General features: G+C 40.8%; 1 protein-coding gene across 2 annotated transcripts in view; it reads left to right on the forward strand.

Annotated features, from left to right (window-relative positions):
• Positions 1-15,266, forward strand: part of asic2 (acid-sensing (proton-gated) ion channel 2) — a 506,219-nt gene that overhangs the window by 482,042 nt on the left and 8,911 nt on the right. For both annotated transcript variants that reach the window (XM_041817045.1, XM_041817044.1), the window contains 4 exons: positions 5,176-5,326; positions 5,531-5,587; positions 13,007-13,160; positions 14,052-14,143. In XM_041817045.1, the coding sequence (XP_041672979.1) occupies positions 5,176-5,326; positions 5,531-5,587; positions 13,007-13,160; positions 14,052-14,143 (454 nt within the window). The remainder of the gene's footprint in view (positions 1-5,175; positions 5,327-5,530; positions 5,588-13,006; positions 13,161-14,051; positions 14,144-15,266) is intronic.

Consider the following 15,266-nt stretch of genomic DNA (forward strand, 5'->3'; position numbering starts at 1 on the left):
AGGTTACAGTCAGTTTTCCACAATGAGCCAATTACTGAAAAAAAAAGGGTAGTGGAGAAAAACATCTTGATTTCCCCAGATTGTTCCTGGAGTAGTAGGATATCTTGGCAATGTAATTATGGTACCAGGTTATGTTGTGAAGACACAGCAAAACAAGACAAGAGAAAGCTGATTACACGCAGCCATGCATTCTTTTTTTTTAAGAATAATTACATGAATGTAAATGGAACAAACAAAAGAAGCGTGTGAAGTCTAATTAAATCCAAAATATGCATTTGATTACTGTACAAACAAGTCTGATTACCTGCTCTTCTGTTCGTCTGAAATAAAACAATGACACAGTCAAAGTGACTCTGGGTAATGTGGTTCCCAAGTAGATGCAAATGCATCAAGAGTGTGTTTGAAAGCAGACTGCAGTTGGAATTTTATGAACATTTCATCAACAAAATAAATTCCACTCTTTTTGAAAACTTGTCTCCACATTGCAGCTCAGCGTGGCGTTGCCACACACAGAGCCACCTCAGCGGTAGGCAGGAAGGAGAGGAGGAGATCCATCCAGAGGTGGTGGTGCCTCCTGGGTAATGAACCCCCAGGGTTTGTGTCTCTGTGCATCCATCAGCCCGGCTCTGTGACTGGCAGGGTGAAGACAGGCTTTCCTGTGTTTGCCTGCTGCAAAAAAAACACTGCCCCATCTCCACAAGGACACACAGTGGGATGCACGGCAAATTTAGTGCCAGCTAATTAATGCAGCACTACACTTTGTTTCAGGCAAAATCCCTCCTGCTGTGACATGCTCCCACCTGTTGCTCCTTCTTCTGAACAAACCTGGAGAGCACTTTCAAATGTGTCCAAAAGCAATCACTGTAATGATGATTGGATGGAGAAAGTGGGGCACAGATTTATAATGCAGCCTTTTATGTTTTGCATGTTGAAAAACTAGTGATTTCAGATCTTTGTAATGGATTTCTATCAGTCTGTTTGTGAAAATAGGTTCAACAGAGTATAAATGAACTCATTTTGGCTAATGGCATAGGAAATAGATCAAAGCTGCTCAAATAAGCAAGCTAAAGGCACAGATTAGACTCCATCTTTGGTATGAGCTCAACAAGTCCTCAAACAGGGACAGGTAATGTTCCACTTAAGCTCTCCTGAAATAGAAATTTCACATCTCTGGATTTGAATGAAGCTAAAAGGTCGAGATGGCCCTGTCCTCCAGAAAGTCATTTTTACCAAGGAAAAATAGTCTCTTTACGTTATTCCTCTTTCTACCTCTTGCCTCAAACTCAGGCTGCCAAAATGAGAAAAAACCTACAACAAGAGGCACTTCTGGGAAATTTGTGACATCCTTCACCACCAGTTTGAAGATAAGTTGCCTTTAAGTCACCCAGCTAGCGCTAATGCAATGACCTTATTAAAACCCATCAAGTTCTCAAATCAAACTTTTTCCCAACAATGTCCCCTGCTGAAAAAGTTGTAAAGCCTAATTAAAGCGTGGCTCGGGTCTGACAGGGGAATTGATTAATAGCGCACTGAGTGGGGGCACAGGCTTCGTCTCTTATTAGACGGACCATAATCAGGTCAGCAGGGCTCAACTCAGTGAAAAGTGATATTGAGCACCTCAGATTATCTGATTACAGAATAATCAGATCTGGAATCAGCAGCGGCTGACTCTGATTAGGCCTGAAGGGAAGATTGGCTGAGGTCTGAAGGTGATTGTAAAGGTTAAAGATTGTCTCCTAAGACCCTTAGCTAAATTAATAGCATCTGTATGTCACTATTCATTGCTATTCTGTGCTGCTGGCATCAAATAGGGTAGGATTAATGACCAATTAAGACATTGGGGGCAAGTCCAGAGTTTTCCAAAGCCAATGATCATATAAAGCAAGTGGGAGCAGACAATGTGAAGTCCTCTGTTGGTTTAGAACCATCCTTTTGAAACCTTTAGGTTGACCTATCTTGTTTTTCTTAACCCAAACAAGTGGGTTTATAACTCTCTTATGTCTTATTCCTGGTTTACAGGTCACCATGGTTGCTACTTACCAATCACAGTTCAGTTCCCTAATGGTACATGATTTCTCAGAGATTATGCATATTAGATGTTGCATAATTTCTCATCTGGTTTCATACATAAACTGTACATAAAGATAGACGGGAGCTTTGTGTCATCCGTTGGTTTCTGAAGCACACTTTTGTAACCTAATGGTGGTGGTTGCCATACTGGAAATGCTGTCAAACTAGTCAACCTAATAACAGACAAAAAAGATAAGGCTGAGGCAAAGCTAGTGCCTTAAGGCCGCATCAGATGGTTTATTTATCTTTAGCCATGGCACAATGCTAAACTATGCCACCATAGTTATCTGCTGTCTTGGCTGACAGACTTACAATAATAGTCCTATGAACTGATGAACTCAACTGTAACCCCTGCCAAAAAAGAAAGAAAGAAAAAAAAATCCAACCATCTTGGTTAATTTGGTGTAGTAGAAACAGAAAAGTGTTCATTCTGTATAGTTCCGTTGCAGTCCTCCACTCAATGATGGCTTTTTCCTGCAGCTGAAATTACATTTGCTGCTGACAGATAGCTCCAAGCTAGTACTCCCAGCCCATACCCGATGTGATTCTGTGTTGAATACAGTTCCACTTCATCTGAGAATTGGTCATAGGTAGATTTACCCACTCTTTGAAGTCCCCTAAAACTCTCTGGTTGGCTGCCCATCCTTGTCTTGACCTCTGTGTAAGTGTTTATGCTGCTCTGCTATCTACACTTTCCTTTGTTTGGGATTCCTTTTTATCTGCATTGATGGCTAACTCAAAATCCTTCTGCACTGCCAATTTCCCTGCACAGTTTTTAGTAGCTCTAAAGTCCCTCAGAGAAAGGCTTTGTTTGACATCATCCACATTGATGACATGAACATTCACTGCCTAAATAAGCTATTTGCTGTGTTATGTAGGTAAATAACCTGACCTCTGAACAGGAAGTAGGTTGTGTTAAAATTACTTTGAGTTTGACAACATGCCTTATAACACATAATAGGATAATAAAGGATGTCAAAGTTGACACATTAATATCGCGTTAACTCAAGTTACTTTTAACAGCACTGATTTTTTTGTTGCACGATTAACACATGGCCATTCTCTGTGACCCTTGACCCATCCCGTAGTTTGCCAAATCAGGAAGCAGCACCATTGTGATGCAGTGATAGCGAGCAAAAGTGGATAAAGGACAGAGACTTTTGAATGGCAGGTTGAGCTTTGAGGTCATGCCAGATAAGACTGAAGTTATTTTCTCTTACCGTCAACATGAACTGAATTACCAGGAGTTCGTAGAGTCTTAAATTGCCCATACCACTCACTGGCCAAGCACACCGCTAATGCAGAGAGTCACCCCTTAGCCATGCTGGATTGTTTACAACAGAGACGCTCAGACAACACTGCAAGCAGGGATGGGCTCGCTATCTGGCATACCGGTCATTTCCCAGCGGGCCAACTATGTGTTATGGCAACACAACAATATCACACTGAACATGCCCACAGAAAAACAGCTCATCATAGCACCCTCTGTTGCTAACAGGAAGTGACACAAATGACTAATTTCTGTATTCCTCTATCTGTGTTGAGCCTATCATGCTCTGTTTTCACCTGAACTGCTCAATATTTGTCCCAACATTGACATGTTTCATTAACAGATGCCCCAGTGGCCATGGCGGCCATTTTGGTCCTTCGCCATGACACAGGAAGTGGGTGTAACTCTCATATGAAACATCTGATTGCCTACAAATTTCACATGTATGATCAGGGTCCACCTCTCTACATATGTCAATGTTAATTTCATGGTTTTGCTTTAGCGCCCCCTACTATAACACTCCAGTAGCACCTTGGACATAAAATGTTTAGTCTTTTTTATATTTAACATGATAAATACTCCTTCCCTGATAATGTCAACATATCAGCATCCACTTTTGTCACTCTGCCACCTACTGTTGAGGGACAGTACTACCTCATGGGCATTTAACATTGGTATTAATCAGGTTACCAGGTCTTTTAACGCTGGTCTCATGTGGACACTGGAGGATCTGCAGGTTTTACTGAATTGGCATTGCATTTCAACACTAGTAGCCGCTGTTTCTTTAACGCTAGCAAATGAGACTATAGCATTGTTGAACAAAGGTTTCCTTGAAAAAGAATGCAAGTCAGATGGTGGGTCATTTAATTGTATGCTTTCATACAAATCAGACTCAGACTCAAATCGTCATTACACATTTAAAGAGACTAAATCAATGTCCATGCATAAAACCATTGAAAAATTGAAACACCCAAAGTCTGAGTTGTTTTTTGGACTGGGTTTGACTTAGAGTTGGTAAAGTGATTTTATCTGCAGACTCAAAGCATCAAACCCTGTGGAAGCAGGGACATAGCATTCCCCAAAACCCTGTCAGCACTAACAAGCAAACTGTTGCCACTTTTCACCTGGCAGGTTGTTATGTTTTGCCTCATTCCTAAGAAATTGCTCATTTGGCTGTGAAAGTCGCCTTATGATGACAATGAGGGGAGCAGGGGAACAGAGGGGTGGTGGGTGATGGAAGCTGAGAGCACAGCCAGAGCTAGCTGCCTGTGTTGTGGAGCAGATGGGCCTCCGCGCAGCTCGGCCCCACGTCCCTCGTCCCTCATCTGCCGTCCCAGTCCTCAGAGCAGCAGGAGCAGGAGGGGAACATTTGGAGTTTTGTGTTTCCATCGTCGGGCGTTGTGGGATTTCTCTGACAGAGTCTGGCTATCTGTTGAATTGTTTTCCGTGGCACATGATTCGATGGGAGGCTCTTGTGTGTACTGGCCAGGTTTCAAGGAGTAAGGAGCGCTTTTTGGGGATGTGATGTCAGGATCCTTTCACATTTTGGATGCAATACAGGGAGTTCTCTCTTTGTCTGTGGATTGGTTAGTGAAAAAGCCGAAGATTTTTTCTTCAAAAAGTCCCTAAAAAGCAGCAGAAATCCAAAGTATATCACCAACTGTCATTTCTCCTTGTTATTTGAAATAATTTTACTGCTATGGCGCTGAATACAGTGTTAAACTGCCTGTTTTATACTCTAAAAAGTGCCCAAATTTTATTCTTTGTAAAACATAGACAGCCTATTTTATGTTATGATTTCTCATATCTGACCCCACACCTCCTCTCCCATGCAGCTGACCTACCTGCCTCCTCCGTGGGGAGAATGCGAGTCCAAGGCTCTGGAGTCGGGTTTCTTCCAGGTCTACAGTGTAACCGCCTGCAGGATTGACTGTGAAACGCGCTACATCGTCGAGAACTGCAACTGCAGGATGGTGCACATGCCTGGTACGCAACATAGCTGCTCAGCAGAAAAAAAGGCTTTGTATTGATATGAGGAGTCAATACTGGATTAAGTGTTGGCACGTAGATGAGCTGTGGGGTTATTTGTCTGGCAGGAGAAAGATGTTGCACCTCACGTATTGCTTCTTGATCCAACTATTTGCACTTTGTTTATCTTCCTCTAATGCAATTCTTTCAAACTGTTCCTAGGTGATGCCTCTTACTGCACACCGGAGCAGTATAAAGACTGTGCTGAGCCTGCCCTCGGTAAGTCTGCAAACATACACAACCTCATAAACACTGGCCACACACACACCTGCTATATTCTGTAGTTTACACCTTATAATTAGCCTTTGCAAGGATTAGGCTTATAGTTTTACTGCTGATGCAGGGCTTTAATCCTAAACAGTTGAGAGTTTTAAACTTGAGAAGTGCTTTATCATAAATGCCAAAGCATTGTGAGCAGGATAAAAGCACTTCAGGATTTCCACTGCCATACTTTATATCTCCTCGTTTGTCATTGGATCTCATTTAAGGAGGGCATCAAGGAGTAATTTGGTACGTACGCTCTGTAGACACATAAGTAGTCTTCCATTAGGCTGCTAAGAGCATTCAATATATAGTGGAAAGTGAACGTGTCATTACTTAACTTTTTGATTTATCAAGAGAACGGGGCTCATCTCAGTATATCACTTGGTGTGTGAAGGACTCATCATGTGTGTAACAGCGTCAGAGCAGACAGGGACTGCAGTGTTAGAGTTCAATTTAACGGATGGATGCTCAGATTGATAACGGGTCACGTTCCCTGCATTGAGGTGAGTTACACAGGCAGGTGAAAGTTTTTGGCAGACTTTATCTCCATATTTTAAAAATTGGAGGTTTTAGATCATAATTTGATGTATAAGATTTAAAACGGATTTAATTTAGGTAGGCCAGCTGTTTTAGAAATCAATGAGATTGTCTTGTTTTGACTTTTTGGATATTTGAGCTTCAGCTAAAGCAGAGAAAATCTCCTGAAGGTCAGCTTCTTTGAGACTGCTTTTTGTGATTTTATCTCTGTCAGATTTCTTTAAAAAGGTTTTTGAAATGTTAGCCTTTTAAAGGAATATTATTTTTATTAAATCTGTTTTTATATTTGATTACCATATTAAAGGACCAGAGTGTCATTCTGACTTTCAATAGCCTTGGTTCAAAGAGCCAGGGTCAAAATAATTTATATACTGGCATTTCAGTCACACAACTCTGTGGCACACATAAAGATGTCTATTTTTGCACATAAATCCTTTTATGTGCAGGAGTGGAGGGAGTGATGATGTATAATCTAAACTTACTAGCCTGTAGATAGATTCTTGGGTAGTTGTGGGGCTGGAAAAAAAATGCAGATTCCAGGTGGAGAGTATTTGAAGCACTGTGCTTTGGTCCAGTTGAGTACCAGCTAATACCTCCCAGCTACAGTTATCTACAGGCCTCTTTTCACAATACAACTTCAGACAGGGAAAAACTATTTATTTTTTTGTTGTATTACTCAATACCAGTAGCACTTTCAGTAAGTCTGACAATGTGGAAGAAACTTCCGAGTGTTACTTTCTAAAGACACTTCATTTGTGCTTCTCCTCCAAATGGTTCAAACACAGCATTCAGTTTCATTTATTGGATTCCATCAACCCCAAAGCAGGCAAAAGGTGCATCTCATGTATCTTTTGTTGAGTCAGTGAGTTACTCACTTGAGTCTTTTTCTTCTATCTTAGTCCCTCACACCACAGATGCATGGAAAGACTCAAGGAAACACAGTGACATGGAGGCTATTTAAAGTTCATCTGGTTGTGAACAGTAATGATTGGTGATGCATGCAATGAGGTTACTTGGCACAGGTGGGTACAAAAGGAGCATTTAAGAGGGGCAGGGTCTCTCAGAAGTAAAGATGGACAGAGTTTCACCAAGGTGCAACAAACTGCATCTAAAATTGTGGAACAATTTCAGAAAAAATCTTCACTGAAAACTGCAAAGACTTTAAATACACCACCATACATAATGTCATCAAAAGACTCAAAGCAAAAATAGATAACTGTTCTGTGGTCAGATGAATCAAGTAGAATTAGAATGAATATTTCCCATGCTACCAGTTTGTCATAAAAAGAAGCCTGCAAAGTAGCTCATGTGGACAACTTGAGTTTGGCTGATCTCACTATTGATACGTGCCATTATCCAATCACCTGACAACCGACCTCCTAACTGGCCGTCTATTTATGCTTTATCATCAGACTTTTTCCTTCTACTCTGCCACTGCTAACTCCTCCTTGCATCAGTACTGGGCTCTTGCTTTCATCACAAACTGCTGTATGTTCAGCTGCAGCAACAGACATTTCAAATCTTTACAAGCATGATATGTCTTTCTGAAATGAATAAAGGGCAACTTTAAGGTCTTTAAAGGGCCTCATTCCCCAACTTAGCAGCTCTATATAGATGCTGAAAAGGAGGCAAAGGGGAGGTGTTATCTATACAATCTAAATTGTTATATAACATACATCTTCAACACTAGTCCTTTAAGTGAGCTTAGAGGAAGGAGAACTACAGCCTTGACTTATCTGCCACTGCTTGAACCTCTGCACTACATCGCCCACCAAAACAAACCTGCACTGTGTTGTTCTTTGCCCCTCCAGACCTCAAACAAACATTTACCTCTTGAACGGAGCTTTGGCGGTTGATGCATTTTGCCCCTGAGGTCATGCTGTTGGCGAAGCTTTGGTCAAAGCACTCCTGAAAAATGTAACAACACATGGAGATATTGAAAGATGTGGTCAGATGACAGGGATGGAATCTATATTTCAGAATCAGACATCTAATGCCTCCAACCCTGCCTTCTGTGAAACACATGTAATTAAATATTGACACAGCAGTGTGCAGTGGTAGTCACGTATTCAGTGATGAGACAAGGTGACAAATATAACCTGGAATAAACTCCAGTTAAGCACGCATATGTAGCCCTCTGCCACTATGAATCACAAAGTAAAGGATAAAGATATTGTTAATTAAAGCGTAATACTTCCTTTTGTTTCTTATACATGCATTCATCATCTCTTTGGTGATATCATCAGATCCTTCCCCATACATGCAAACTTTAGTTAACCTGTTGTACTGAATTTAGTTTTCTCCCAGTGTATATATTTATCTAAATGACATCAGTTCATTTTTGAATAGTTTCCATGTTTTTCTTTTGTATTTCTCTTTCTTTGAAACTTTGTTTACTTTAAACACTGTCAAAAAGATTGAAGAAACACTTAAGTGTATGAACATACAAGTCAGTTAACATCAGGAATGTCGTCCTATGTAGAGGTAGAAGTGATAATGAATTGATTTTACCTTCTTTGGTGCAAATGTACGTGACAGGAAAGATCAGGGCACAGTCCACCCATCCATTTTTGTTCTGCTTATCTGGAGTTGGGTTGCAATGACAGCAAATCAGACCAAACATCTCTCTCCTGTGTGACATCTTCCAGCTCCTCTTGGGGGATTCTAAAACATTCCCAGGCCATTTGAGACATATAATTCCTCCAGCGAGTTCGGGGTCTACCCCTAACCCTCCACAGGGAGGCGTCCAGGAGGCATCCTAATTAGAACCTTTTGAGGCATTACTGGAAAAATGTAGGCTGTTTTTCAAAGAATGTTCACTTACTAAACTATGTTATTGAGGGGTTTTCGAGATGTAACACACTTTTTATGTATAGTGCTACAACTTTTTGTCTTGTGCTACAAGACTGGCAACCTCTGTAGCACCAGTGCTATGGGTGAAACAAGTCAACTTACAGCCCTGCATTATAATATTTTAACAAGTGACTTGACCAGGTGGAGCTATATGCTTGCTATTGACGTAGTAGTACTCTTCCTGTGTCTGCAAGGAAAGCCTGAGGCAGGGAGAGAAACAGAAAATCCAGAGCAGAGCAGGCAGCAATGACAACAAAATGACACTGATTAAGTCAGAAGCAGAATAAAAGAGGAGCTGGGGTGGAGGAAGGTTGCAAAAAGCGGCTTGCAGAGGGAGCAGTAAAGCATAGCCAGGTTACAGCAGGTTGAATACGGCAGCATGAGTGTGTTAGCCAGTGGTGTGTGTAGAGAAAATCAGATGGCCATCAGCTGATATCTATCACTATTACTAACACTATATGCCCAATCTTTGGAGCATGCCCCTGGAGAATCTCCATTTGATGGGCCAAAGTCTTAACATACTTAATACAGTTAGGTGAAAGTCAAGTAAATAGAAGTATCAGTTGAATAAGCTGACTCAAGACCATGTAAAGTAATGTATAACCAAACATATTTCAGCTATTATCCAGAGAGAATCACAGCAACATTAGAAAATCATTTATCCTCCCACACCCGTCTCTCTCTGAGTGCTCAGTCCCCACTTTGAGGACACATTTATTTCTGGAAAGCAAGAAAGATACCAAAAAAAGGAAAAGAAAAAAAAAAATAGCCAAGGGCAACAAAACTTTCAGGCAATCAGCAGTGAGGCTGCAGGCTTGAGGAGCATAAAGGCACACAGTGTAACTCAGCAATATGTCATTAACATGCAGTGAAAAACAAGCAGCACACAGTACGAGGCTTCAGTGCCTATTACAGACAGCTCTCTCTCTTTGCTGTAATTGGCCTCATTTTTGTAACAGTAAGGCTTTCACAATCCCACACATAAAAATGCAAAGACATACACAGCTTGGATCACTGAATACAATTGAAGTCTCGTATTAAGCTCACTGCCAATTTGCTATATCCACCAGAGGAGAATTTACGGCAAGGTTTTGATTAGCTTTTCTTTCTCTTTATCTGTGTCATTCAAGTTTTGGAGTCTGGAAACATTTAATATGAGGAAGCTACATCAGTTGGATGAGAAGAACCAGCAGCTGCTGGTTTATAATTGCTCACCTAGACAGAAAACGGTATTTAAATTCGACGTTGCTAAACCTAACATTCAACCTGCTTTAAACTAGCTTAAATATGTGATTGAGGTCGTCTGTCTGTCAGAAAATTTCTATTTAAGTTTTTATCACTTGGCAATAACAGCTGCTTGTTCCCTAACATTTAAAAACGTACTAAAGTTATCAGGAGAAAGTGCATTATGGTAATTTGGTCTTTTAGATTATAATGTGCAAGAGAAAAAAGAGTGAGGTCGATGGACAAATGTGAGAGGCTCCGAGAAGGAAATCAATCATTTGAATGCACAAGGCCTTGCTCCTGTGTATCCAATAAAGTCTCATTTGAATAAAAATAAGAGACCACTGAGAAGCCATATTGAATTTTCCCTGGCAATTACGTGACTGTGTGGCCTCGCCAGCTATTAGTGCACCGCGGGGGATTGCAGCCTCATGCTCTGTGATCTACGGGGCCGCTACAGAGCTGTCTCACTGAGAAATAAGCTTAATACTTCTTTTCATTCAGAGCGAATGGGTGCAGGTTTCAAAATGTGAAAAAGTCTTTCAAATCCAAACTGGGAAGTTTGCAGAAGTGAAAATATAGGGCTGGTGATCTCTGAGAAATAAAAAAAGGTCTGTTTAAACTTCCTAAATCCGAACTTCAGCTTAAGAGAACGATTTGTGAGGAGTGCGAGCAGCCTCACTGCCTGAGAAGCCCTTGATGGAGCTATATTTGAAAACCTAGTGTCGCTTAACATTACCATCACTGCAAGCGAGTTGGTGTTATGTCGGAGGCTGTGGGCTTAACACGGAATCATCCAGTGCATGTTCCTTTTTTTTATTTCTCTGAGTCAAACTGCCAAAGCAGAGCGGTGAACAGAACCCGTCAGTTCTGCATCAGGACTTTGTCTCTGTCAGGGTAAAGGCTGTTTCACGGAGGCTGCTTCAGGGCGTGTTTGTGTTTGGGGCTTTACATGCTCTCCCCACTGTGACTTTGACAACCACTTCGACTTATGCTGCTTTTAAGACGCAGTGTGGGTAGGACACGGTGTGCAGTTGTGTGCCTGTGCTCACAGGTACTGTATATTTGAAGCTAGAGGTAAGTTTCTGTGGCTCTCAGGAGACATCAAGCATCAAGTTCAGATCAAACCCAGGATGCATACAGTATGTGGTCACTTTGATTGACTTCCTTTCTTCTCTGTGATACAGTAGAACCAGTAGGATTTTTCTCAGCCAATCATTGGAGATCAGTCGGCGTCATGGAAAGCAACGTCATTTCTGACCAATCAGTTGTGGCCCAGAGCGTCTCACACTTCCTGTTTCCTCCAGAACCCTCAAATAGCAGTTTTATGTCTCTTTTGGTCCCAAACAAACGGCCCTAAAATCATAACTAACCATGATAACATGGTAAAACTCACACATTATAGACGTTATTAATCGTGCTGAAGGTCATAGGTTTTGTTTAATTTCTAGAAGTTACTGCATTTTTAGTGTGAAAAATAGAGGAACTATATTTGATCATACACCCATTAAGGGGTGTAAAATGTTTTCTGTATTAAAACAAATGGCTCCATAGCAGTGGTTCCTACATTTTTTACACTGGACCCCCCCCCCCCAACTCATATCTATGAAACGCTGAACCCCTCAGGACCCATTGGAAAATGAAACATCATTTTGAAATGTTTTCATTGAGAAAATGCAAACATAATAAGCCTACTTACTTAATAAGTTCTTGCCAAGAGATCTATTTACAAACTATCCATTGTTACAATGGATAAGAGCTACTTTACATGAATGATAAAGAGGATCCGATCAATTTTGAGAAAAGAAACTCAAAATGTTTGAGTTTAAAAAATCTTTTTTTTTTTTTTTTGAAAAACCCTTGACATTTTCTACTTTAAAAGTCAGAAATTTTTCATGAACCATTTTTTGAGTTTGTAAAGTTCAAAATCACCCATTGTGTAAAAAAACATAAACAGAGCAGTTTTACTATTTCAATTGTGAGACAACAGACTCTACCTACTCAGCCATAGTAACCCCCTTGTTGTCAATACAAATTTCAAAAACCAGCATATGTAATGATGTGGGGGTGTGTATTAGTGCCTTTGTCATGGGTAACTTGCACATCTGTGACTGAAATTTGTCCTGGTGGTTCAGAACACAATGGCCTGTCATAAAACAAACCTAAAATAAATATATTTTTAATCACTTTACAGGGACTTTAAATGTTTTGTAGGTTTGCAGTGATCTCAACCTTAACAAAAGCATTTGTGGTTACCTGCATTTTAAATAAAGTTACTTATGAGGTTGGTGTGTTTCCTAGTTTTAACTTTGCACCTGTAGGATTTCACATAAGGTGTCTTATGAGGTGTCTCCAGAATAATTTAATGTTTGTTTTTCTGTGTGGATGACTCTTGCCCTGGACTTTTTATTGCTTTTTTTATTACCAAGCCAAGTCTGGGTAGAAATTCTTTATCAAAGGGAAAGACTTGGCTTTACCAGTTGAATATAACTTCAGATTGCCAGCAGAGTATTCATAGTCACATCAGAAACTTTACACAGAGCTGTGACTGAATGTTTGGGAATCTATTTTCAGAATCTCTCAATCTGGGATTTTTTGTCTGTCAAACCGTGCGACTTATTATATCTACAGCTGTGTAAAGAAAATCTTACTTTGCATTTTCTTTGTTCATTATCCCCATCCCTTACTCCCTTATTTCATTTTATTTTACTCCTCTGATTTAACCCCCTCATACTCTCCATCACCCCATCCTCTGTGAAGCTAAACTGTCAGCGGTGGAGAGCACCAACTGCATGTGCAGAACGCCGTGCAACATGACCCGCTACAACAAAGAGCTGTCCATGGTCAAGATCCCGAGTAAAACCTCAGCCCGCTACCTGCAGAAGAAGTTCAACAAGTCTGAGAAGTACATCACGTAAGTAAATAAAGCCTAGTGTTAGTTCACGCAGGACACAGTAGTCATACACCCAGCCGTGATCAGCTGATGGCCAGCTGATCCTGTATCGCCACAGTGGTGCATTTAAAAATGACATACTTCTCACTATTTCCTGCTTGCATTAATGCTGATGCACCATGCTACTACTGCTGGCAAAGGATCAACTCCTCCACCCCAGCCTCCTCTTTTATAGCATAAAGCTTTTGCATCATTACTTTCAGATTCATACTACTGTGGATTAATTGCTTTTGAACTAATCTTATTGTACTCAATGTGCATTGTCATTAATGTACCCATCCTTACAGGGGTTTCTTGGCATGCATGCGCCTTTCAACAGAGCCTTCTTTGCCAAGTAAAACTGTATATCCATTTTGCAATAAGATGGTTAAATGTATGATGAAAGTGTTCCTGACTGAAATTACTATAAGGGTACCAATTGAGCTAATGAACCCATATTTTTGCAAAAGAATACCAGAAATATTTATTTTTCCCTGTACTTAAGTTTACAGCGTAGAGTCTCCATTTTACCTGCTGCAGAGGAAAGCTGATTTCTCCAGGGAAAACCAGCACAAAGATGAAAAACCAAATCACCACAGAGATAATGAGCACAAAACCTTAACAGCAGCAGTAACCACAGGCTTCTTTTCTGCCCACGTCGTTTCCTATAGTCCTTTAGCTGGAGTTTTTTAAGAGCTGATGTCTCTGTCTGGCTATGCAACAAGTGTGTTCTCCTCCCACACAGTGCTTGTTTTTCCCATGATGCTCAGCTCTGTGTGAAATGGAAGGGCAGCTTCTGATTGAGTTGCCTGCCAAGTCTTCTGCGACTGATGCGTTGTTCATTAAAACAAATGTCTTTTTTGTTGACTGCAGGGACAACATCTTGGTGCTGGATGTCTTCTTCGAGGCTTTAAACTACGAAACCATCGAGCAGAAGAAAGCGTACGAGGTGGCAGGACTGCTGGGTGAGTTCTGTTGAGAGTGAATCTTGTTAGCCCCTGCTGTGCAACTCTGGAAATAATTTATGGATTCAGGAGTAGATATAGAAGAACACGGACAGCTGGCAACATTTCATATTACTGTATATATACACCACATACATTTTTTCAGTATTGTTAAGTTGTAGCCTGTTGCTACAGTTGATTAAATTATTTTCTTTTTTCTTATGAATCTATACTCGGTACCCCATAGGGACAAAGTGAAACAGAATTTTAGACATTTTAGCAAAATTATTAAAAATAAAAAACTGGATATCACAATGAAAATGTGCAATGAAATTTAGCTCAGGTGTATTCATTTTCTCTTGATTCTTGCTGAGATGTTTGTGGTATATCTAATTAATTTGACATGATTTGGAAAGGCAAACACCTCTCCATATAGAAGGCCTCACAGCCGACAGTGCATATCAGAGCAACAACCCAAGCCATGAGGACCCCAAACACACAGCCAAGACAGACTGGAGTGGCTTATGCCCTGTGCACACGGAGACAAAGTCAGGAGTATACGCAAACGTTTTTTGTCGTATCAGCTTTCATCCACATGGAAATGGCGGTTTAGGAGGCCGTAATGGCTACTTTTTGAAACTGGGTCCAAGAGTGAAAAAATCTCTATGTGCCTACCATTTCGTCAACCAGCCGCATCTTTCTTGAAACGATTACATCATACATGGTACAGCCCACTTGAGCCACATGTCTTGGTCCAGACAAAACAACAATGGCGGCTACAGAGTTGTGTGTATAAGCATGCTCTGTAATCATCCTCTCTCTTTTTGTTGCATTTCTGTGGCAGTGATCGGCTTAGAGTGGCTGTCCATCAACATTCCCTATACAATCTATATGAGCTTAAGAGAATTTGCAAAAAAAGATGGCAGAAAATCCCCCAATCCAGGCGTGCAACGCTTGCTCACATTGAAAAAGACTCAAATTTTTTTTGTTGAATGCTATTTTATTCTGTTATATTTGTTTCTGTTGTCTGAGAAAACCCCTCATAACTGATCAGTGTTCACCCAGCGCCTAGCTGCATGCGTGTTCACGTGTGTCTAACCTGCTGTCTGTTAAAACAACTAGAGGAGAGAGAGCAGGAGGAGCG

Source organism: Cheilinus undulatus, linkage group 21 (assembly GCF_018320785.1).
Source record: "Cheilinus undulatus linkage group 21, ASM1832078v1, whole genome shotgun sequence".
Lineage (NCBI taxonomy): Eukaryota > Metazoa > Chordata > Actinopteri > Labriformes > Labridae > Cheilinus > Cheilinus undulatus.